The 25,141-nt window shown below is 51.7% G+C and overlaps 1 protein-coding gene across 1 annotated transcript in view; it reads left to right on the top strand.

Moving 5' to 3' along the window:
• SKAP1 (src kinase associated phosphoprotein 1) overlaps window positions 1-25,141 on the top strand; it is a 61,516-nt gene that overhangs the window by 32,053 nt on the left and 4,322 nt on the right. Inside the window, exons 5-11 of the mRNA XM_059488950.1 lie at window positions 11,727-11,804; window positions 12,439-12,522; window positions 12,845-12,969; window positions 13,504-13,567; window positions 13,934-14,125; window positions 15,895-15,951; window positions 16,575-16,687. Of these exons, the coding sequence (XP_059344933.1) occupies window positions 11,727-11,804; window positions 12,439-12,522; window positions 12,845-12,969; window positions 13,504-13,567; window positions 13,934-14,125; window positions 15,895-15,951; window positions 16,575-16,687 (713 nt within the window). The remainder of the gene's footprint in view (window positions 1-11,726; window positions 11,805-12,438; window positions 12,523-12,844; window positions 12,970-13,503; window positions 13,568-13,933; window positions 14,126-15,894; window positions 15,952-16,574; window positions 16,688-25,141) is intronic.

The raw sequence follows: 25,141 nt of genomic DNA, 5'->3' as shown, positions 1-25,141 counted from the left end.
TGGATTTTCCCACCATTTTTGCACCATTTTTCCACCATTCCCCCCCATTTTTCCAGGTGGAAAAAGCCACCGTTCCCGAAAACCCGGCGTTGTTTTTCCGGGCGGGGGAGGATTTCCACGGAGCCCGGATCGTCGGAGCTAATTAGCGGAATGGCCCCATTATTTATCCAGGGACACGGAGTCCAATAATTGCTATTGCAGCTCGGAAGCGGCTCCGGGATATTAATTCCCGATTTTTCCTGTCAGCTCCGTACAGTAAAACTTCCAAATGGGCCCCCGAAGGTGCAGAAGCTCATTTTAATCCTCCTTTTTCTTTGGAATTGGCAGAATCTCCTTCCATAAAAGCCGGAAAAAAAGCGGGAGAACGGATAATATTTTGCTCCGAAGGAAGCCGTTAGAAAATCTTATTATTTTTTCCGCTCCCTGACCTTTTCCCGGCTTTCCGCTGGAGGAAAAGTTGCCTCGGATTTGGGGGTTGTGCTGTGGAGAGGATTTTTTTGGGGGAATCCAGGGAATGGGTCGGGTTCATTTCCTCTGGAAGCGGGGAAAGGATGGATTGGTGTCCCATGGAAAAGATTTTGGGTGATTCCCATGGCACGGAAGATTTTGGGATTTGCTTTTCCCAGGATTTCTTGCTGTTTGTCCCATTGCATTTCCCATCCCTGTACCTCATTCCCATGACATGGAAGACTTTGGGATTTGCTTTTCCTGGGATTTCTCGGAGTTTTCCCATTTAATTTCCCATCCCAGCACTCCAGGAAGATTCCTAAGGGATTCTCTGCTCTTTGGGGCTGGATTTTGGGTGGGAATCAGGCGCTTTTCGCAGGGAATTCCTGAGGGATTCTCCACTGGCTGTGCCTGGATTTTGGGTGGGAAATTTGGGGTTTTCCCCACCCAAATTCCTGAAGGATTCTCCACTGGCCGTGCCTGGATTTTAGGTGGGAATGAGGGTGGGAATGAGCGGCTTTTCCCACCCACATTCCCAAGGAATTTTCCCCTTGCTGTGCCCAAACTTTGGATGGTTTGATCTTTTTTTCCCAACCAGGATTTTCCAGAGAATCCTGGCTGATCCTTGAACGAAAACCCTGGGAACAGCACCAGGAATTCCCTTAAAATTCACCTGATTTAAACCAACCCCAAATCCCGGCACTCCCACAATTCCCCCCAGGAAAAATAGTGGGAAAAAGGTGATTCCTGGCTGAGCCCAATCCTGAAAATTCCTCAGTGGGCCGGGGAGGCTCCAACGGAAGAAATAAAGGTGGGAAGATCCCGTTTTCTCGGGGAAACTCGTAAAGCCGGTCGGAATCCGACATAAACCACAATTTACACCCGGCATTTATCCTGGAAATTGCGGTTCCGTGCGGCTCACGCAGGCGGATAAATCAAATTTTATGGGATTCTGCGGAGTTCTTCCAGGGAAACGGAAATTTAGTGGGATTTGAAGGCTTGGGAAAACAGGGGCCGTTCATCCTGGGAAACATCAGCTCCCAAATGGAGAAGGATAAAAATCCATCCCTCGGGATTGGAGCTTTTCCTTAAAAAATGGCTTGGTTAAACATTCAAGGGATGAGCCTGGAAAAATTCCCAGGTTTTTTTGGTGTTCCTGGTTTGGGGTGGGAAAACTGGGCCTCAGTCTCCCCAAATAAAGGGATTTACGGATGATTCCCAGGTTCCTGTGTTCCTGCAATTTGGGAAATAGCTGGAGCACCCCAAATCCCAGATTTCAGCTCAATCCCTCCTCCAAATTCCCCATTTTTATCTCAGATCCCTCTAAATCCTAGCTAAAACCATTCCGGGACATCCATTCCCTGGGCAGGACAGGAAAAACCTTTGGAAAACTCTTGGAAGCGGAGGCTGCTTTTCCTAATTAATGCCAGCTTGTCATTAATCAATTGTTGATAATTAGGAGCTTTAATTAATCCCAGGATTTTGGGATTCCTGCTGCAAATATTCCAGAGGTTTTCCCGGGATGGGGTCCAGGGGCTGCTCCAGCTTTTCCTGGTTTTTTGGGTGGGAATGGGATTTTTAGGGAAGGGGCTGTTCCCGTTCCCAATAAAAACAAGGATGGAGCCAAAGGCTCGGAATTTGCTCAGGGAAGGAGGAAACGTTCCCAGCTCTGGAATTTCCATGGGATGGGCCCGGATTTAGGGCCGGAGGCTCCAGTGGCACTTCCTTCCCGTTGGGGTGGGATTCCAGGCTGCTGCCAGGGCAGGAAGGAAGGAAGGAAGGGAGGAGATCCCGGTGGGATCCGTGGGCACCGGGAACGCCCCCGGATCCGACATTGCTGGGTCTGGAAAAGCCAGCTCCGGGATATTTGTGGGGGATTTTTTTACCCTCTCTTTTTCCCGGTTTTCCGTGGTTTTATCCATGGATCAATGGTCTGAGCCCGCTCTGGTGGGAGGGGGTTGGAAGGAGATCCCTGAGGATTCCCAGTTCCTGGAATTCTGGAATTCCATTCTGATCCCATTCCAAGATTCCATGGATCCTCAAGGATCATGGATCTTTCCAAAGCAATCCTCCCGTGGAGCCAAAGATATTCCTGCTCCCTTTTCCCAAGGAAAAGAGCTGGATCAGGCTGGATCATTCCCATCCTAATTCCTGGAATACCAGGGAAAAATTCCAGATGTTTTCCGAGGATAATCAGGCCCTTCCCAGGAGGAGCTCTCTGGTGTTATCCCGGTTTTCCAGAAGGAGAAAACCCATCATTGGAGAGATAAATTGGATTTTCCAGCTTTTCCCGGGGACAGGCAGGGGCATTCCCCATCCTTTGGGGAGATATCCTGGACATTTTCATTGGGAATTGGGATGACAGGACAGAGAGGATGTGTTCCAAGTGGGAAAGGAGGAGTTCAGGTGGGATTTTTGGGATTCTCTGGATCCCTGGAATTCTCTCAGGCCTCATTGGAGCACCCTGGGATAACGGGAATTGTCCCTGCACGTGGAATGGGATGGGAACAGGATGGGATTTAAGGCCCTTCCGTCCCAAACCGTTCCACCATTCCCTATTTGGGATTTTCCCTGATTTTCCAGCAAAACACCACGGAGAAAACCAGCACGGATTTCTGGGAGCAGGTGGAGCTCTCCCCCTTTCCCCCCTCAGCTCCAGGACAATATTCCACCAATATTTGCTCGGGGAAACGAGGAGGTGCCGAAAGAGCCCCGGAGCGGCCGGAAAAGCTCCGGGAGGAGCAATGCAAACACACCTGGAGCGGGGATGGATCCGCGCCCGTCGCCATGGCGATTATCGGGATCCTCCAGGGTCGAGGGAGCCGCTCCAGAGTGGGAAAGGGACAAATCCTGATGGACGCTGCGCAGGGCCAGGGATGGCGTTTGGGGCTGGTTTTAGGGTTGATTTTAGGATTTTGGACACGCTAGGGTTACTTTGACCTTTTCCAAAGTGGGAAAGGGATAAATCCTGCCGAATGCTGGGATCCAAGGTGGTTTTAGGGCTGGTTTTAGGGTTTTGGGGATCTTGGGGTCACTGGGAGATTTTCCAAAGTGAAAAAGGGATAAATCCTGATGGAAGCTGGGCAGGTCCAGGCTGGGTTTAGGGCTGGTTTTAGGGCTGGTTTTGGGGCTGGTTTTGGGGCTGGTTTTAGGGTTTTGTGGATCTTGAGGTCACTGTGAGCTTTTCCAAAGTGGAAAAGGGATAAATCCTGCTGGATGCTGAGATCCAAGATGGTTTTAGGGCTGGTTTTAAGGTTGTTTTTGGGGCTGGTTTTATGGCTGGTTTTGAGGTTTATATCACCTTGAGGTCACTGGGAGGATTTCCAAAGTAAAAAAGGGATAAATCCTGCTGGATACTGAGATCCAAGATGGTTTTTGGGCTGGTTTTAAGCCTGATTTTGGGGCTGGTTTTAGGGCTGTTTTTACAGCTGATTTTGGGATTTTTGACACCTTGGGACCACCAGGAGCTTTTCCAAAGTGAAAAAGGGATAAATCCTGCTGGATGCAGGGATCCAAGGTGGTTTTAGGGCTGGTTTTGGGGCTGGTTTTAGGGCTGATTGTAGGGCTGATTTCAGGGTTTATGACACCTTGGGGTCACCGGGAGCTTTTCCAAAGCAGGAAGTGGACAAATCCTGCTGGACTGAGCAGGTTTGGGGTGATTTTAAGCCCGGCTTTAGGATCCCGAGCCCATCCCCTCCCCACGGCCGCGCTCCGCGTTCCCCGGCAGCCGCAAATCCCCGGGATAAAAAATGGGAAGCGTTTAAATGGTGAATGGGTTTCATGTTCCTGTCAGCGCCGAGGGTTTGTTCCCGTTTATAAACTCATCCGTTTGGAATGACATCGGTTTTATGGGAGCCATCAGCCCTGGGTGACGGCGTTCCCGTGTTCCACCATTACTGCCCGATTGGATTTGCAGTAAAGAACGGGAATGGGAATCGTAAATCTCCCGCCAGGAGATTTAGGGCTCCTGGAAGGGGGAATGGAGCCGTTCCCAGCGCTCCTGGAAGGGGGAACGGAGCTGATCCCGGTGTTCCTGAGGGGTGGAGGGGTGGGAAGGGGTGGGAGATGGGTGTAGGGCAGGGAGAGGTTTGATCCCACTCTGAAATTCCACAAAAAAATGGGGGAAATGGGGAAGAGAACACGGTTTAATTCTGTTCCTTAAAATTCCACAAGAAACGGGGAAAGTGTGGAACAGAAGAACATTCTGGGAGGGAAAATCCTGCTCTGGCTTGGGGTGGGAATGTGGGTGGCAGGGAGAGGTTTGATATGACTCTGAAATTCCACAAAAAATGGGAGAAGTGGGGAACAGAAGAAAATCCCAGGAGGGAAGATCCTGCCCTGGCTCAGGTGGGGCTGGGATGTGTCAATGCCAAACTTTGGATCCGTAGGCAAAGGGATGAAGGAGTTGGAAACCCACGGGAATGGCCCTGGAATAGCCCTGGAATGGCCCATCCCAGCTTTCCCCTCTCCAGGTTTCCAAAGGAATTTTAGGAATTCTCCATGGTCACTGGTCCTTCCTTGAGTATTCCAGGAAAATTCAGGATGGGTCTGCAGGCGTTTCCAAGTGCTGCTCTTTGCTTTGCCCGAGCTCATTCCCACCAATCCAGGAATTCCTGTTGTGTATTCCCAGAGTTTTCCATGCCTCGGGAATGCCATCCCAATCCCTGGAAATATCATGGATTCATTATCCACCCTTCCCATCCTCCCTCTCCCATCGCTTTATTGTCCTCGTGTTTTCCAAGGATTTTTTTGTGATTTGACGGCACTTGGCGGATTCCCCATTCCTGGAGATCCCTCAATCCATGCAGGACCCTCCCGGTGTGGAATTCCAGCCCCTCTGGAAGCAAATCCAGCATTTTTTAACCCAGGATCAGCACAAAGGCTCCCCCCGCTCCGTGAATTTTTTTTCCCGTCTTTTTCTTTTCCTTAATTCACTGCCCAGCGAGTTCCTGATTGACTCCGGGACCAATTAAAGGAAAATTTAATGGGAGAATGGATGAACTCCCGGAGCTTTCCTGGCCATCCATCACTTTTTTATAGCAGGAGCCGGGAAGGAGCTCAGAACTTCCCGCTGGGAATGGGATAATGAGGAGGGCACGGAGAGGATTCCCGGGGATTGCCGGGATGCTGCTCCAGGCTGGGATTCACCGCCCTGATCCTGGCGTTCCGGGGGCTCCAGGGACCCCCGGGGAGGCTGGAAAATGTTGGGATCATGGGGCGGGTCCTGGAAACCATCCCTCATCCATCTGGTTCCGGAGTGAGGTGGAGGTGTTGGCTCCGTGTTCCCCCATTCCATAAATCCCGGGGATCCACGTGTCCCAAACCTGCTCCAGGCTGGGATCTCCTGTCCCAGTCCCAGCTCCCAGCAGCTGGAATGGGAGCTGGGATCACGGGATGGATCCCAGGAACATCCCGGATCCGTCTCATCCCGGTTCCGAGGTGGGATCGAGGATTTGTCTCTCCTGGTGTTTGCCCATTCCATAAATGCCAGGAATCCCAGGAATCCAGGCAGGGAGATAGGGGCAGCAGCGGTGACACCACCAAGGCCCTGGCAAGACTTCGGGAATTCTGTCCCAGTGGGAATCCTCTCCCAGTCTGGGACTTTGTGGGGATGAATTTGTCTTTTCAAGGGTCAGGAGGGGCGTGGCGCTCCCAAAATCCCATCCTGGAGTTTTGGATCTCCCAAAATCCTGTCCTGGAGATTTGGGGCTCCCAAAATCCCATCCTGGAGTTTTGGATCTCCCAAAATCCTGTCCTGGAGATTTGGGGCTCCCAAAATCCCATCCTGGAGTTTTGGATCTCCCAAAATCCTGTCCTGGAGATTTGGGGCTCCCAAAATCCCATCCTGGAGTTTTGGATCTCCCAAAATCCTGTCCTGGAGATTTGGGGCTCCCAAAATCCCATCCTGGAGTTTTGGATCTCCCAAAATCCTGTCCTGGAGATTTGGGGTTCCCAAAATCCCATCCTGGAACTCTGGGGCTCCCAAAATCCCATCCTGGAGTTTTGGATCTCCCAAAATCCCATCCCGGAACCCCAAGGCTCCCAAAATCCCATCCTGGAGATTTGGAACTCCCCAAATCTCCATCTCAGACCTGTGGGAATCTCTGGGATTCCCAAAATCCCATCCTGGAACTCTGGGGCTCCCAAAAACCCATCCTGGAGATTTGGGGCTCCCAAAATCCCATCCCAGAGCAGAGCCAGGCCCTTCCTATCCCCACCCAAATCCTGCTTCCCATCCCGGCAGGATTTGATCCAGAGGCAGCAGGAAAGGGAAAAACCCCGTAAAAACCCTGTAAAAAACTGTGAGGAAATGGAAACCAGCCCAGGTGCCATTTTTCAGCCGTAACTCCATAATAAAAATAACGGGATAATGATTTTTTTTTTTTTTTTGGTTTTCTGGGATGATATTAAAGGCCGGGATATCGATCCCACATTTGCCGGGCCTCGGATGGAGCCGCGGGTTTTGACAGAGAGAGCAATAAAATCCTCACTTTCCCAATTTCCCATAAATGTCAGCTCCGCGTTACAAATTCCCGGTGATGTTCCCGTCCCTCCCTTCCCAGGGAATGGGGGAATGGGGGAACGGCCCCGAGGGGAAAGTTTGGGAGCAGATCCAGGCTGGGAAGGGGCTGCGTTCCCATGGGATCCCGTTCCTGCGGTTCTGTTCTATCCCAAATCCCTGGAATTTGGGGTAAGGGCTCAATGTCTGCCCTGGATCCCGGAGCCCTGGTCACACCTGGATTTTGGAGTCCTGGAGCTCTCTTTAAACCCAAATTTTGGGATAAGGTCTCAATGTCCCCCTTGGATCCTGGAGTCCGGATCCCACCTGGATTTTGGAGTCTGGAGCCCTGATCCCACCTGGATTTTGGCGTCCTGGAACCCTGATCCAACCAGGATTTAGGGATAAGGTCCCGTGTCCCCCCTGGATCCCAAAATCCTGATCCAGCTGGGATTTTGGGGTCCTGTAATCCTGATCCCACCTGGAATTTGGGCCCTGGGACCCTGGTCCAACTGGGATTTTGGGATGGGGGCTGAATATCCCCCCGGATCCCAAGCTCTGATCCCACCTGGATTTTGGGGTACCAGACCTCTGATCCCACCTGGATTTTGGGATCCCAGAGCCCTGATTCCACCTGGATTTTGGGGTCCGAAGCTTTGATCCCACCTGGATTTTGGGGTCCCAGATCTCTGATCCCACCTGGATTTTGGGGTCTGGACCTCTGATCCCACCAGGATTCCTACCCAAAGTTCCCCAATCCCCATTTGGAGCTTTCCTCCCGACCCCCCACATGCCGGATTTACGGCTCTGCGGGAACCCGAGCCGCCATAAAAAGCCGTTCCCTGTTTTTCCGGCCCCGCCATCCGTTATCCGCTGTCATTCCCAGCGCTCCCAGAGGCGGACGCGGCCGCAGCGATCGATGTTTTGTTTTATCTCCCTTTTTTTCCCCAATAATTTTTTTAATCATTTCTCCCGCGGATAAATAATTCCCGGGAAAGCCGCGCTCAGCACTTTTGGAGAGGGGGGGAAAAGTGATGAGGTCAGGAGAGGGAGAGGGAGGGAGAGGGGCTGGAGCTTCCCACGGGGTTCCCAGCAGGAACGGGGCACGGAGAGGGCACCCCAAAAATGGGAAATGGGGTTTGGGGGGACTGGGGTGGGATGGGATGCGATGGGATGGGAAAAGGGACAGGGATGGGGACAGGGACCTGTCAACCCCCATCCACTTCCCGTGGAATTCCCAGCAGGAATTGGACATGGAGCTGTCACCCCAAAAATGGGAAAAGGGGTTCGGGAAGACTGGGATGGGATGCGATCAATGGGATGGGATCAATGGGATGGGAAAAGAGACAGAAAATGGGACAGGAACCTGCCAACCCCCATCTGCTTGCCATGGAATTCCTAAAGGGAATGGGGCATGGAACTGCCACCCTGAAATGGGGCAAAAAGGGTTTGGAGTGTCTGGGATGGGGACAGGGATGGGGACAGGGATAGAGACGGCAAAAGGGACAGGGATGGGGACAAGGACAGGGACAGGGACCTGCCAACCCCCTCTCTGCTTCCTTTGGAATTCCCAGCAGGAATTGGAGATGGAATTGCCACCCTAAAACTGGGGAAAAGTGGGGGTCTGGACCCCCCTGGGCAGGGGATTTTAGGGATCAGCACAGCCCCTTTTTGGGATGAGAAATTTGGGATTTGGGATCCCAGCCGGGGTTCCCAGCCCCTTTTTGCAGTGGGAAATTTGGGATTTGGGATCCCAGCCGGGGTTCCCAGCCCCTTTTTGCAGTGGGAAATTTGGGAATTGGGATCCCAGCCCCCCGCTGCCGCCCCGGCCGGGGCCGCTCCCTCTCCCGGCTCCAATCCTGAGCTTCTGCTGCTTCCTTGTGGCAAAATCTTGGAATGACACGGCCTTTCCCTGAGTTCCTGGCCCGGGACGCGACCCCAAACCCCGGGAGAATCCCTCGGGAGCAGCTCCAGGGTTGGGATCTCCAGCCCTGGAATCCCGGGAGGGAAATCCTTCAGCCGAGTCCACCCCTGCGCTGACCTCTGGCGGCTCCTGGAGAATTCCAAGTGGGAATTGTGCTGGCCAGCCCTTCCGAGAGGCCGTAAATATTCCCGGGAAGGTGATGGAGGTGCTTGATTTTCCTGGGATACGTTTTTAAAGAGCTGGGATGTAACCCCGGAGTGCCCGTGGGAATTCCCGGGATATTTATGGCACGAAGGTTCTTTCATTCCCTTCCTTTTATTCCTGAATTTACGCTCAGGATTAAAGGTGGAATTCCCACATCTGTGACACCCTCAACTCCCCAAAATTTAGGATTTTCCCTGGGGTTGCTGCCCCTGTTGGGAATCAGGAAAACGGGGTGGCCAGGTGGGAGGGTCCCACTGGGATTTGGGATTTGCTCCCAAGGCTCAGCATCCCAAATCCGGTTTATCCATGGCCAGGGGAGCTTCATCCCTCTGGGACTGACCCAGATGGAAAAAAGGGATGGGATGGATGAGACTGGAGAAAAACGGGAAACCTCTGGAAAACTGGGAATGAGCAGCTCCAGTTTGATCTCCAGGTGCCCCAGATCAGCTTTTCCATGGGGAGATTGGGAATAAATCCCAGCAGGAATGGGGCTCATCCCTCCCACTCCCTCTCTCTCCTCCACTGGTTCCATTTGGGGCTGCGGGTTCCTTGGAGTGGCTTAGGACCCTGTGGAAAACCGGGAATGAGTGGGAAGAGCGGGACCAGTCTGATCTCCAGGTGTCCCATATCAGCTTTCCAAGGGGGAATTAGGGAACAAATCCCGGCAGGAATTGATGTCACTCCTCCCTCCCTCCTCCTTTGGGCTCGGGAGGTCCTCAGAGGGGCTTGGGACCCTCTGGAAAACCGGGAATGTTGGGGCAAAGCAGCCCTGGGAGTTTGATCTCCAGCTGCCCCACATCAGCTTTTCCAAGGGGAAATTAGGGAACAAATTCCAGCGGGAATGGGGGTGGGGTTTCCCTCCCGCCGGAGCCGGAGCCACGGGGTGAAAGCTGAAAGTTGAAGAGTCCAAAGCCGTCAATCCCGACTTTCAGCCGGCGCTGGGAAAGGGAAATATTTGGATAAGGCGCGATCCGGAGCTGCCGCTGTTTACAAATCCCGATCCCACATCAAACGCGGCTCCCTTTGGGAAGCGCTTCCCGCTCTCCCGGCTCCTTTTGGGAGCTGTCACGGGAATTATTTGATGTTTCCCTCTCTCCTTTGTTTGTTTACGTTCATTAAAGCCGGGAGAATCCATCAAATCCTTGGCTGCGGTCACCGCGGAGCGCGCGCAGCCGCAGGTGCGGAGCGGCCGGCGATGATGGAGGATCCATTTATCCCGCGGGGCGTGTGGAGGGAATGACACATTCCCGATAAATCCAGCCCCGTTCCCGCCCTCCTGCCTTCCCCCGGCCCTGATGGATGGGTTCCTTATCGGGAACACGGAAAAGCCGTGGTCGAGCCCCGGCCGCGCTTCCCGGCCGGATGCGGGGGCTGATCCCGGCGTTCCGCGGGTTCCCGGGATGAGCCGGGATTTATGGAAGCCGTTCCCCAGCCCTGCTAAATGTCATCTTGGGCAGAATCCCAAAAAATGCTGGATCCCCCCTGGATTTGCCCTGCTGTGGGGAGTTATCCCAAGTTTCTTGCCTCTGGAATTCCCAAATTTGTTGCCTACGGAATTGCAGAGTTTTGTGTCTCCGGTATTCCCAAATTTGCCGCCTCTGGAATTCCTGAGTTTGCTGTGCCTAAAATTCCTACATTTGTTGCCTCTGGAATTCCCCAGTTTTCCCAGAATTCCAAACTTTTTCCCAAGTTCGCTGCCTGCAGAACTCCCAAGTTTTCTGCGTACAGAATGAGGCCTCCAAGGCCATTCCCAGGAAAATGAGGCCTCCAAGGCCATTCCCTAGAAAATGGGGCTTCCAAGGCCTCACCATTCCCAGAAAACGAGGCCTCCAAGGCCACTCCTGGGAAAGCGAGGCCTCCAAGGCCATTCCCGGGGAAATGAGGCCGTCGGGCTAACGAGGAATGGTCGGAGCACACCTGAACGCTCCGGTGGAGCCGGAGCAAAAGTCGGGATTTACAGAGTCCCCGCGCGGACAGGAAAGGACGGGAAGTTTATCATGGATTAGGGAATTAATGGGGATGGATTCCCGCCCGCTGATGGATGGGGTGGGCGCTCCATTAGGGAATGATTTAGGATTTTCCGGCTCATTGTGGATCAGGGAGGGCTCAGCCAGGCAGGGCTGGGGTCGGAATGTTGGGATTGGGGAAGGATTGGGGAACAGGGGAGGAATTCCAGGGATTTTCAAGTTATGGATCAGTATTTTTATATTTTTATATTTTTATTTCCATATTTTTCACTTTTATGTGCATTTATTATGAGATAATTTAGGATGGAAAGGATCCTAAAGCTCATCCAGGGTCACCTCCCACTATCCCAGGATTCCCAGGTTTTTCGGATGAGCTGGGAATGGCAGAGCCCTTCCAGGCTCCGGGATGAGATTCCATGGACAGATCTTCCATGGGAATTGGGTTTTCCATGTCCACAACCCAACCAGATTCCAGGGAGAAAGGGCAGCTCCATCCTCATCCCGCTGAATCCCAGAATTCCAAGACCCTGTTCCCTATTCCCAATAATGGGAATATCAGCAGGATTGGGATAAACTGGGATTTCCACCCCAAATGCTTCTTCCCCAAAGGAAGAGGCTGGAAACCTTGGAATGTGGGGATGGGAATGGCAAATTCCAAGATTTTCCTTTGCTCTGCTCCCTGCAGGCCTGGAGGAGATCCCACGGCCCTTCCAGGATTCCGGGAATATTTTGAAGCAAGGATACCTGGAGAAGAGATCCCGAGGTAAAAGCAGGAATTCCAGGAGAAGATCCGGGGCTGCCATCTGAAAATTTGGGAAAATCCCCAATTTCCAGCCTAAAAAACCCCAGGAAAAATCAGGAAATTCACAGATTTCCACCGGCAGAAGCTTCCAGGTTTTCCAATGCCTTGCCCGGCTCATTCCCTTTTCCAGAGCATCCAAATTAAATCCTGGAATTAAATTAGGCCCAGCCCAGGCCTGGAGGGCAAAACTAATGAGGAGAAAAAGCCGGGAAAAGCTCCAGGGATTCGGGATCATCCCACATTTAATGCGGAGATAAGAGCCGGGCTCGGAATCAACCTCAGCCTTATCTCCCTTTTCCCGTGAAAGCCACAAATTATTCCCTTCCCTAATGGGATTTTCTCGGGAATTATTGATGGGGAGAGGCAGAAACAGCTCCTGGCTTTTCCCTGAGCTCAGCTCGGAGTTAGGCCTGGCTTAACTCCCGCTAATTTCTGATTTAACGACATTTCGCAGAGATTTAACCCCAAACACGTTCCCTGGCTGCAGCGAATCCATGAGAAACGCATCCCAAAGGAATAAAATTGAGCCTTTTCCCTGCTTTTCCTGATTTTTCCTGACTTTTCCCATTTTTCCCTATTTTTTCCTGTTTTCCAGAGCCCAGCTTTTTCGGCTCAGACTGGCACAAGCGCTGGTGCGTCCTCACGCAACGGAATTTCCTCTACTACGCCAACGAGAAAAGTGAGAGGGAAAAGAATTCCCAACTTTTGGGTGGAAAAATGGAATCTGACCATGGAAAACCGCAATTCCCAGCTCCTGGACGGGGAAACCCCAGCTGGATTTGGGGTTTTCTCCATTGGAGCAAAGAGAAGTTTCTGGCCATTCCCCTTTCCCAGAATTTTCCAGCCATTTCCCTTTCCTGGATTTTCTGGACATTCCCCTTCCCTGGAATTTTCCAGCTGTGTGCCTCAGTTTCCCTCCATGGATAAACCCCCCTGAGCTGCATCCAGGGGTGGAAAAAAAGCCGGAAAATCCCAATTTTTGCCCAATTCCCTTTTCCCAGGCAAGCAGCCCAAAGGCTCCTTTCCCATCGAGCGCTACCAGGCCCACCTGGATCCCCAGCTCCGGAAAGATTCCCGGAAAAAATGCTGCTTCCAGCTGTTCTGTCCTGGAAAACGCTCCTACGAGGTGGGGAATGGTGGGAAAATGGGAATTCTGTGGGGGAAAACGGGAATTCTGGGAGGGAAAACGGGAATTCTGGGGGGAAATGGGAATTTCAGGGGAAAAAATGGAAATTTTCTGGGGGAAAATGGGAGTTTGGGGGGAGGCAGATGGGAATTTTGATGGAAAAATGGGAATTTGGGGGTTGAAACAGGAATAGCGGGGGAGAAATGGGAATGGGTTTCCATGGATTTCCATGGATTAGACCTGACAGCTTTCCTGGGATAGCCTGGCTAGGGCTTCCATGGATTTCTGTGGGTTTTCATGGATTTCCATTGATTTCCATGAGTTTTCATGGAATTACATCGATTTCTATGGATTAGGTTTTCCAGCTTTCCTGGGATATTCTGGCTGTGCTCCGCTCCCACTTGGAGCCAGGAGATAAATCCCAGGAATGGCTTTTCCCGGTGGCCTGGGGCTGGGAATGGCGGGTCCCTGTCCCCTCATCCCAGATCCCAGATCCCAGATCCCAGATCCCAGGATAATGGATTCTCCCGGCAGTTCGCAGCTCCGAGCCCGGCCGAGGCCCAGGACTGGGTGGAGCAGATCCGGTTCCTCCTCAGGGGTGAGTCTGGAGCCGTTCCCGGTTTTTTGGGTTTTGGGATCTTTGGGAAGCGTTTTCCCACCTGGATCGGGGCTTTCCGTCCACCCACGCCCGGATTTGTGGGGGTTGCTCCAGCTGGAGGCAGAGAAAATTCCAGAAACTCTCTGGAACCCTCTGGAATTTCTCAGAACTTCTGGAACCCCCCAGATGCATCCCTTCAGGACTCATCCCTGAATTTGGGGTTATTTCCTGGGTTTTTCCATCTTTCCTTGGTTTTTCCTTTGGTTTTTTGCCCGTTCTCAGGTGCAGGATTTGGATCCTGATCCCACTCCTCTGGAATGCGGAGAATTCCCACTTTTCCATCCCTTTTCCCCTCTTTCCTGGCAGACCTGAGCTCCCTGACCATTCCCTGCGACGAGGAGGAGGAGGAGGAGGAGGAGGAGGAGGAGGAGGAGGAGGAGGAGGAAGAGCTCTCCAAGGACCGGGACAGCTCCGATTCCATGAACAATTCCCAAAATTCCACCCTGAATCCCAAGGAGCAGGAGCTGGAAGGTGAAGACATCTACGAGGTGATGCCAGGTGAGATCCCAAATTCCCAACTTTTCCTTGGAAAAATGTGAGGAAACCTCAGCCCCTCATGCACCGGTGCCATTCCAATATCTCCGCTTTTAACCCACCCAAAATTCCAAGGTTTTATCCCATTTCTTTATTATGAACTTTTGATGGACCTCCCAAATCCAAAACTTGTTTTTCTGGGAATTTTGGATCTGGGGATTCTGCTGGAGCAGCCCTCAGAGTTTTCATGGATTTTCATGAGGTTTCATAGATTCCCATGATTTTCCATTAATTTCCATGGGTTTTCATGGTTTTTCCATGGATTTCCATGGATTTCCATAGGTTTTCACAGATTTACATATATTTTCCATATGTTTTCATTAATTTCCATGGTTTTCCATGGATTAGGTTTTCCAGCTTTCCTGAGGTAGCCTGGCAAGGATTTCCATGGATTTCCATGGACTTCCATGGGTTTTCATGGTTTTCCATGGACATCCATGAATTTCCATGGATTGGCCTTCCCAGCTCCCCTGGGATAACCCAACTCTTCATCTTGGGAACTTTTGGGATCTTCCTCCATCCCAAACCCCCCAAAACCCCTGGAAAATCCCCAATCCCATCCTCCCTCCACCTCCTTCTCCCTCCTTTACCTCCTGACCAAAAACCACGGAAAAAAAACCCGGGAGACGGGAATAAAAAAACCGGGAAAAGCCACGGAGAGATAATTTCCTCGGCGTTAATGAAGTTTTACAAAAACAGACGCGGCCGAGGCCAAATAAAATTTCACAGGTGATAAATTTTTCCAATTTCCCGGGAAGGATTCGATGGGAATGTTAAATCAGGAGTGAAGGTGTCCGTTCGGAAGCGCCGAGCGCTGCCGGGGAATTTTATCGACTGGAAAATTGAATCAAATTGCTCCATTAAAAACTCGGCTCCGCAGAGATTCCAAAGCTTCCCGGGATGCGCCGGCGGCTCCGGACCCCCGGGATGAGGATCCCAAAAGTGGGGTGGGAGGGAGAAGCGGAATTTTCCAAAGTTTTTCAGCTTTTCCCTTTGATTCCGTCCTGGAGAATCCAAGTGTTGGGTGGAGTTGGGAAGGCAGAGCTTCACTTCCAGGCCTGATTCCAGTAAAAACCTTGGATCCATTGGATTTGATTCCAGGAAAACATTTTGATCCATCCAATTTTATTCCAGGAAAACCCTTGGATCCATTGGATTTGATTCCAGGAAAACCCCTGGATGGTGGGGAGGGTCTTCTCCATCTCCATGGATGCCATTGCTGAATTTCCCAGCTCCAAATCCTCCAGGAATGTGCCTGGGAACGGGACAAGGAGCAGGCAGGGATGTCAGTGGGAAGGGAAATGGGTTTTCCATGGATGAGGATGGAAATTTGGGAAGCTCCGCCCAGCTCCACTCCCTTCCCATTTTTCCGGGCCTTCCCGGCCCCTCTGGAATCCGCCTTTTCCCCGGGATCATTCCTTCCTTTCCATCCCTTCCTCCCTAATTCCTCCTTCCTCCCTCTCATTCCCAGCCTGGAATTTCCCCTCTGGAATTTCCTCTTCCTCTCTTCCTGCAGGAATTCTCCGATTCTTTTTTTCCCGGTGCCCACAACAATTCCGGTTTCCCATGAAAATCTTCCCCGATACTTCCTCTCCTCACCATCAATCCGGGAATTTTTTATTCCCAGGATTCTCTCTGAGGCCTGGGCCTGCCGCAGCTGCGGCATTCCCGGATTTTCCCAGATTTTTCCCTCTGTTTTTCCCGGATTTTCCCACTGTTTTTTCCCTCCGCAGATGAGGAGCTGCCTCCGCCATTCCCGGAGGATGAGGAGGATTTCGGGAGCGAGGAGGGTAAGGTCCCCATCCAAAGGATTCCCAGGATATGGATGGGGGGAATATTTTGGGATTTTGGCCACTTTGGAGCACCCTGGGCAGTGGAAAATGTGGAGAACAGGAAAATTCCTGGGATTTGACTCCTGCCACTGGTGGAATTCCACTTGGGAAGACTCTTCCCGATGGGATGAGGAGACATCTCCCAAAATTCCTGGGATAAAGGAGGTGTTTGGGATTTTTTAAGTGGGATTTTTATCCCTAAAAAGCCAGGGAGGGATCCGGCAGGAATTTTGGGATCCAAATCCTCAGGATCCCCCCGGATATCCCTGGGATGCCTCCAATGCCCTCCAGTCCCTCTGGGGAGCAGGAGAGGAGCTGGGATGAGAATTCCTGGGAAAGGAATCCCTGGAAAACTGGGACCAAACTCTTTGGGGAGCACCAATCCCTTGGCCAGTGAGCCCGTGATGGAATTCCATGGAATTCCCGGCATTTCCTAACCTCAAAATTCAACATTCCAAATGGATTTGGGGCCTTTCCCATCCCGGAGAAGCTCCAGGAGAACTTTCAGCTCTGGAATCACCTCCATGATCCTGTGCCTATAAATCCCTCACCAACCTGACACTTTTTTCCCTTTTGCCCAGAAAATTCCGACTGCGATTATTCCAATTACTACCAGGGATTGTGGGATTGCCACGGGGACAATCCCGACGAGCTCTCCTTCCAACGGGGCGACCTCATCCACATCCTCAGCAAGGTAGGAGCCGGAATTTTTGGGGAATTTTGGGGAATTTGGTTCATTTCCCATATTATTTCCCATTTCCAATGGGGTGACTTTATCCGCATCCTCAGGGAGAGAGGAGCAGGAATCTTTTTGGATCCAAGCTCATTTTCAAGGCCAAAAGGTGCCAAAATCACCCAAAATTAAGATTTAAAAGTAAATTAATGACGTCAGGAGAGGGAGTTATTAGTTTCACTGGGTTTTACTGGGTTTTATTGGGTTTTATTGGTTTTTACTGGTTTTTACTGGGATTGGGGGCTATTTGGGCCTTGCTTTGGGGTTGGAGGAGCAGCTTCCCCTCCTGATCCTGCACCCAGCTCTGGAAACCTGCAAATTCCCCATTTTTGGGGATTCCCAATTTGGGAATTTGGGGAATTGCCCGTGCTGGGATCTTCCCAGGCCGTGTTCATCCAGGGGTGAGGAGGAGGAGGAGGAGGAGGAGGAGGAGGAGGAGGAGGGAAAAGGTTGGGAATGTTCACTCAGCTGCGCCTTAATTTCCTTTTCAATCTTGTCCCAATTAATTTCACGGAATTAATCTCGCGGCGCCCGCTGGCTCCGACCACAGAATAGCGGCTCCTATAAAATCCCATCTGGCGCCTTCCCGGCCTGGCATTCCCGGGAAATCTGGGCCCCGGGAGCGGAATGGGGTCAGGGAATGGTGGAATTGCCGAGGCTGGATCTGGGCGTGATCCCCAATGTGGGAACCGACCCTGTCCCGGTGTTCCTTGGGCAATTCCAGGGAAATCGGGCCCTGTTTGACGCCAGGAATCCCGGGAATGCTGATCCCAAGGGATCCTGGATGTGGGAGGTGCAGGGTGACAACCCCAGAGGTGCCAACGGATCTTTCCAAAAATCCCTATCAGGAGAACACTGGGAATTCACTTGGGAAAAGGGAAGAGTCATTCCCATCCCCAGTTCCCATCCCTGATTCCCATCTCTGGAAGAGCCCAAGGCCAGGCTGGGCTGGGATAGCAGGAGGGATCCCAGACCATGGCAGGGCTGGGAATGGGATGGGGTTTGAGCTCCTTCCCACTCACCTCGTCCCGGAATTCCATAATCCCAACAAAACCCTGTTCCCATGTCTCCATTCCCGGCCCTGCTCCCTTTTTCCTGTCCCAGCGGTTCCTCCTCCGGGATAATTGTGGGAATGTGGGATCCGTTCATTCCCTCCATCCCTGCCCGGTAGAACCGGGATCCGTTCATTCCCTCCATCCCCGCCCGGTAGAACCGGGATCCGTTCATTCCCTCCATCCCTGCCCGGTAGAACCGGGATCCGTTCATTCCCTCCATCCCTGCCCGGTAAAAGCGGGATCCGTTCATTCCCTCCATCCCTGCCCGGTAGAACCGGGATCCGTTCATTCCCTCCATCCCCGCCCGGTAGAACCGGGATCCGTTCATTCCCTCCATCCCTGCCCGGTAGAACCGGGATCCGTTCATTCCCTCCATCCCTGCCCGGTAAAAGCGGGATCCGTTCATTCCCTCCATCCCTGCCCGGTAGAACCGGGATCCGTTCATTCCCTCCATCCCTGCCCCAAAACGGGGATCCGTTCATTCCCTCCATCCCTGCCCGGTAGAACCGGGAGCATTCCCGCTCCCCGCGGCAGCCGAAGGCGCGGGGTGACATCTAGTGGCATTTTCCGTGGATTTGGGGACGGGGCCAGCTCTGAGCTCCCTCCCCGCTCCGTCCCCGGAGGCGGCGCGGGATGAGCTCGGCCCGGGCTCAGCTGCTCCCGGTGCCCGCAATGGTCCCGCTGGGAACGGCAGCAGCGCCGGGATGGCGGCAGCTGGGAGGCAGCGGTCACCACTCGGTCACCACTCGGTCACCACTCGGTCACCCTCCGGTCACCCACCGGTCACCTCCTGGTCACCTCTCAATCACTCCTTGGTCACTCCTGGTCACCCCGGTCACCTCTGGACACCCCCTGGTTATCCCTGGTCACCCCCGATCATCCCCTGGTCACCCTTGGTCACCCCCTGGTAACCCCTGGGTCACCCCTCAATCACCTCTCTGTCACCCCCTTGGTCACCCCCTTGGTCACCCCTTGGTCACCCCCTGGTTGTCCCCTTGTCACCCCTAAGTCACTCTATGGTCACCCCTCGAGCAACCCTGGTCACTTCCAGACACGCCCTGGTCACCCCCCAGTGATCCCCTGGTCACCCTTGGTCATCCCTGGTCACGCCCGGTCACATCTGGTCACTTCCAGTCACCCCTGGTCACCCCTGATGACCCCCTGGTCACTTTTGGTCACCTCTGGTCACTCCCGGTCACTCCTGGGGCAGGGACAGGGACAAGGACAGGGATGGGTTTGGGGACAGGGACAGGGACGAGGCTGATCCCAAACTGTGCCCAGCCCTCAGGGCCTCACCTGCGCATCCCCAAATCTGCATCCCGAATTTTCCTCATCCTCAGGAATGAACCCTGCGCATCCCTGATCCCAAATCCCGAATTTTCCTCACTCAGGGCCTCACCTGCACATCCCCAAATCTGCATCCCGAATTTTCCTCATCCTCAGGAATGAACCCTGCGCATCCCTGATCCCAAATCCCAAATATTCCTCATCCTCAGGAATGAACCCTGAGCATCCCTGATCCCAAATCCCGAATTTTCCTCACTCAGGGCCTCACCTGCGCATCCCCAAATCTGCATCCCAAATATTCCTCATCCTCAGGAATGAACCCTGTGCATGCCTGATCCCAAATCCCGAATTTTCCTCACTCAGGGCCTCACCTGCGCATTTCCGATCCTGAATCCCAAATTTCCCCCCGTCCATCCTCACCTGCCCATCCCTGATCTCCATCCCAAATTTCCCCCATCCGCAGGGAATCACCTGCACGTTCCCAGTGCTCCATCCCAAATTCTGGTTCTTCATCCCAAATCCCAGATGCTCCAACCCAAATTTCGGTGCTCCAACCCAAATTTTGGTGCTCCATCCCAAATTCTGGTTCTTTATCCCAAATCCCAGACGTTCCATCCCAAATTTCAGTGCTCCATCCCAAATTTTGGGGCTCCATCCCAAATTCTGGTTCTGTATCCCAAATCCCAGATGCTCCAACCCAAATTTTGGTGCTCCATCCCAAATTCTGGTTCTTCATCCCAAATCCCAGACGTTCCATCCCAAATTTCCCCCCTCCTCAGGGATTCACCCACCCATTCCCGGGATAAACCCCCCAGGAGAAGCCGGAGTTCCGTCCCCGTTCCCAGGAATTCCGGGATAAACTCGGGTCCGTTCCTCATCCCGTAAATCCCGGGAATGCCGAGGCCGCCGGGGCTGGAATTCCCAGGAATTCCGGGATGTTCCCACATTTCCTTGGGAATTCATCGCTGGGAATCCCAAAGGGTCCTGGAAAACCGGGAGGGATTTGGGATCAGCGCCTCGGGAATTTCCTGGGATGAGCCTCGGGTGGGAAAATGAACTCGTTTAATAAATGTCATAAATTTCATTAATGAATGGAATGAAAGATCTAATTAATAAATAGGGTCATTAATAAATTCTGTATTAATTCTTAATTATTAAATAAGGAGGTGGGTTAATGATAAATTAATAAAAATCAGGGAAAGAAATTACTTATAAATTAATAAATAACCAGGTAAATTAATGTCAATCAATTAATAAATAATCAGGTAAACTAACGTTAATTAATTGATAAAAATGGAAATAAATTTATTATAAATTAATAAATTAACAAGGAAAAAACCAGGTAAATTAATGTTAATTAATTAATAAACAGCTATTCAAATCCAATATAAATCAATACATAAAGAGGTAAACAAACAGATAAATAAATGTTAATTAATTCATTATCAATCACTAAATAAACAGGTAAATAAACAGGTACACGAAGCCATTAATTAATTATTAATTCATTATAAATTAGTAAATAAACATGTAAACAAAGAGGTCAATAAATGTTAATTCATTATAAATTACTAAACAAACAGGTAAACAGAGAGGTAAATTCATGTTCATCAATCATAAAAAATAATTCAAGAATAATTAATAATAATAAATAAAATTTAAAAGTAAGAAAATTGCTATTAAAATAATGACAAATAATATTTTAATTTAATAAATCGTACTATTAATAAATAAACAGGCAAATAAAACAAATTCATGGATGCCCGCATTAAAACCGGGATTTTTCTCTGGGATTTGTTCTGGGGCTCAGCAGAAATTCGGGGTTCGGGAGTGGGGGCGGCTCCGGGGGCTCTTCCCAGCCTGGAAATTCCCGGATTTTCCTGGATCCTGGGAATTCCATTCACTCCTGGATGTGCTCCACAGAACGGGGGATTTTCCATTGCTTTTCTATTTTTAATTTAATATTTTTTATCTAATGTTTTGTATTTTGTACTTTATAATTTCTAGCTTATATTTTAAAATTTAAATTTTAGTTTTTCTTTTTCATTTTTTTGTACTTTACATTTTACGTTTTATATTTTGCATTTGATATTTTAATTTTTATATTTTATTTTTAAATTTCATATTTTAAATTTGAAATTTTAATTTTTATATTTTATCTTTTACATATTTTAAATATATTTTATTTTTTACATTTTATGTTTTATAGCTTATACTTTATTTTTAAATTTTTTAATCTTATTTTTATATGCTATACTTTGCTCCTTTTTTACATTTTATATTTTCTTTGTTATATTTTTAATTTTACGTTTTATACTTTATATTTATAATTTAAAAAATTTTATAATTTTTATATTATATTGTAATTTTTACACTTTCTATTTTCTATTTTCCACTCACTGTTCTATCTCCATTCCATCCATCCGCACCCACCCCTGCCGGCAGATTCGGGAATTTTTTCCATGGAAAACCGCGGGAATAACAGAGAAACTGCGGGGATAAAAAACCAATCCCAAAACATCCCAGAAATCCCCGAAATCCCGGAACTCCCGGAGCTGACCCCAAATCCCGGCGGGAATTCCGCGCATTCCGGGCAGTCCCGGGCTCCGCTCCCTCCCTCTGGAATCCGTGGAATTCCCGGAATTCCCGAAAAAATCCCGAGTTTAAAACGATCCCCCCCCCCCCCCCAAAAAAAAAACCAAAAAAACCCAAAACAAAACAAAAAAGGAGCGGCGGGAAATCCGGGGTGGGGGGAGCCTGGATTTGGGGGGAAAACGGGAATTTCCCGGTTCCAAATCCCGCTGATCCCACTGGGGTTGACCCCCAGGGTCCCTCCGCTTTTCCCCCACATCCCCAAATTCCCAACCCTGAAGGAAAAATCCCCGAAATTCCCAACCCTGAAGGAAAATCCCCGAAATCCCCAACCCTGAAGGAAAAATCCCCGAAATCCCCAACCCTGAAGGAAAATCCTGGAATTCCCAATTCCAGGGGATTCGGGATCACCAAATAACCGGGATCAGGAATCCTGCTGGAAAAGGAAGCGGTTGGGATGGGATTGGGATTGGGATTGGGATTGGGAACGGGATTGGGTTGAAAATCTAGAAAAAAAGGGGCGGTTCAGCCAATTCCCTATAAATTTGTGACGTGTCCGTGTCCCCTTCCCCAATCCCCCTCCAGGGTTGTCCCCAAATCCCCTTTCCCTGCCCCAAATCCGGGGAATTTCAGGGAACAATCGGTGACTTTTGGAGCGGGAAGCGACGCCGGGGTTTTGTCTGGAAAGCGATTTTTGATGGGATTTTAATGGGATTTTAATGGGATTTTTGGATCGGATTTTTAAACGGGAATTTAATAGGACTTTTAAAGTGGGATTTTAAATCTGATTTTTTAGATGGGATTTTGGATCTGATTTTTGATCCAGTTTTATTTCGGATCCATCCCGGAACCGGCACTTGCCGCTCCCAAATCCGCACCCCGCTCCCTTTTTGGGGGATTTGGGATTCGGGGTTCGGGATGGATGCGGAATTATCCCAAACCCTCCCTCAGCTCCGACCTCCTCCGGCCGCGACTCTAAAGCCGAAAATCATCGGCCTCAGAGCAAATTTCGGAACCGGAGGAGCGTGCTATAAACCAAATAAAAATCACTCCCTTTCGCTTTTTTATTTCATTTCATTTCATTTTTTTCCCCTTCCTCCCCCCCCCCCCCCCCCCCCCCCCCCCCGTTGGGATAGGCGGGAAAGGTTCATTTTTTTTTTTCCCTCCCTCCCTCACAACTCTGCCATTAACTCGAGCCGGGAAGTTTTTCCCCGTGAAAAACGGCCAATTTTGGTGTTGTTCTCCCCGCTCGGCAGCGGCGTTATTAAAATGCTAATTTAAGAGCGGAGGAAAAAAAAAAAAAAAAAAAAAAAACAGGAAAAAAAAAAAAAAGCCGGAGCTAAATATCTGGCGGTGCCGCAGCCTAATTGCAGCCCATAATGAGCTCTGGAAATGCGAGTGCCCCCGACACACGGAGAGCATCAACAGCCGCCGACACCTCATTAGCGGCCGCCTTCATTAATTCTGCCGGCCCCGCGCTGACCCCGCCGGGGGCCGGGGGGCGCAGGTGGAGCCGCCCGAGCGGCCCCGGGGACCGGCGGCGGGGCCGCTCCGGTTGCCGCGGCAACGCGGGGGATGCGGCAGAGCCCGAGCGCTCCTCGGGGCGCCCGCGCCGCGCTGCGGAGCGCGGGGCTCAGAGCGGCGCGGCGGGGAGGAGCGGGCGCCGGTTGTGGGGTGTTTGACACCGATTCTGGGGTGTTTCACCCCGATTCCTGCATCCCTGAACCTCCAAACAAATCCCCCAGTTCAGCGCCGGTGCTGCCGGAGAGGTGCGAGCGCCGGTTATGGGGTGCTTCATACCATTCTGGGGTGTTTCACCCCGATTTCGGCGCATTTCACCCCGATTCCTGCATCCTTGAACCTCCAAATCCCCCAGTTCAGCGCCCGTGCTGCCGGGGAGGTGCGAGCGCCGGTTATGGGGTGTTTGACCCCGATTATGGGGTGTTTCACCCCGATTCTGGAATGTTTCACCCCGATTCGGGAGTGTTTCACATCGATTCTGGAGTGTTTCACCCCAATTCCGGCACATTTCACCCCGTTTCCTGCACGTTGCACCCCAATTCTGGAGTGCTCCACCCCAGTTCTGGCACGTTTTCCCCTCAATTCTGGCACGTTTTTCCCCCAAATCCTGCATCCCTGAAACTCCCAATCCCCAAATTCACCACCACCACTCCTGGAGAGGTGAAAGCTCCGATTCTGGAGTGTTTCCCCCCAATTCTGGCATATTTCTCCCCAGTTCCTGCATCCCTGAAACTCCAAATCCCTGAGTTCATCCCTCAGGTAGTCCTGGAGATGTGAACCCCCCAATTCTCATGCATTTCCCCCCAATCCCTGCATCCCTGAAACTCCAAATCCCATGGATCCCGCACATCCCCCTGCTCTCTGCTCATCCCTGCACCCCCAAACCCTCCCTGCACCCCCGGCTCCTCCTGAACCCCAAAAATTCCTGAATCCTGAGCAGCCCCCCAATTCCTGCACCACTGACCCCCAAATCTGACATTCCTGCACCCCCCAGATGGTCCTGGACCCAAAAAAAATTCCTGAATTCTGAGTATTCCCCACAATCCCGATATCTCTGAACCCCCAAACATTCCCTGCACCCCCAGCTCCTCCTGAACCCCAAAAATTCCTGTATCCTGAGCACTCCCCGATTCCTGCACCCCTGAACCTCCAAATCCAACATTTCTGCAGCCCCCAGATCCTCCTGAACCCCAAAATTCCCGAATCCCGAGCACCCCCCAGTCCCTGCACCCCCAAATCCTCTCTGCACCCCAGATCCTCCTGAACCCCAAAATTCCCGAATCCCGAGCATCCCCCAGTCCCTGCACCCCCGAACCCCCAAACCCAACATCCCTGCACCCCCAAACCCTCCCAGCCGCTCCCTGCAGATTTTTATTTCCGTTTTTTCCGCACTCCCTCCCTCCCCCTGCAATGCTGAGCGCTCAGGCCCCCAAATCCCCGGGAATCCCGGCCGAGCCGCGGCCCTGCCCTCCCGCTGCCCTCGCCGTGCCCCCCGTTCCGCCGTGCACTCCAGATGAACCGGCGCGGCGGCGGCAATGGCCCTTGAAGCGCGCCGGGGAGGTGATTTAGGAGAATATTAAAGGCGATGCGGAGCTGCGGCGGCGCCTCTCTCGGGGCGAGCGGCAGGAGCGCGCGGCACAGATGGGCCCGGCAGATGAAACATTTCCGTCACATCGTCCCCCAGCCGCGCTCGCCGCCGCCTCGGGCTCTGCGCCGCGCTCAGCCGCGCAATAAAGAGCAGCGCCGCGCTTCCCGGGCCTGGGACGGGGATCCGGGATGGAGCCTGGGCCTGGTGTCACCTCAGTGTCACCTCAGTGTCGCCTCAGTGTCACCCTGGGGTCCCTCGGGCAGGGCGGGGTGGCGGCAGGGCTGTGGTTTCGTGTTTTTATGGGGAATCGTTAATTGGATAAATCCTGGATCTTTGGGACGTGTGGGTTCTGATGCATTGGGACAGGACACG

The sequence above is a fragment of the Ammospiza nelsoni genome, chromosome 26, assembly GCF_027579445.1.
Source record: "Ammospiza nelsoni isolate bAmmNel1 chromosome 26, bAmmNel1.pri, whole genome shotgun sequence".
Lineage (NCBI taxonomy): Eukaryota > Metazoa > Chordata > Aves > Passeriformes > Passerellidae > Ammospiza > Ammospiza nelsoni.
This window is presented reverse-complemented; position numbering and strand designations above follow the sequence as displayed.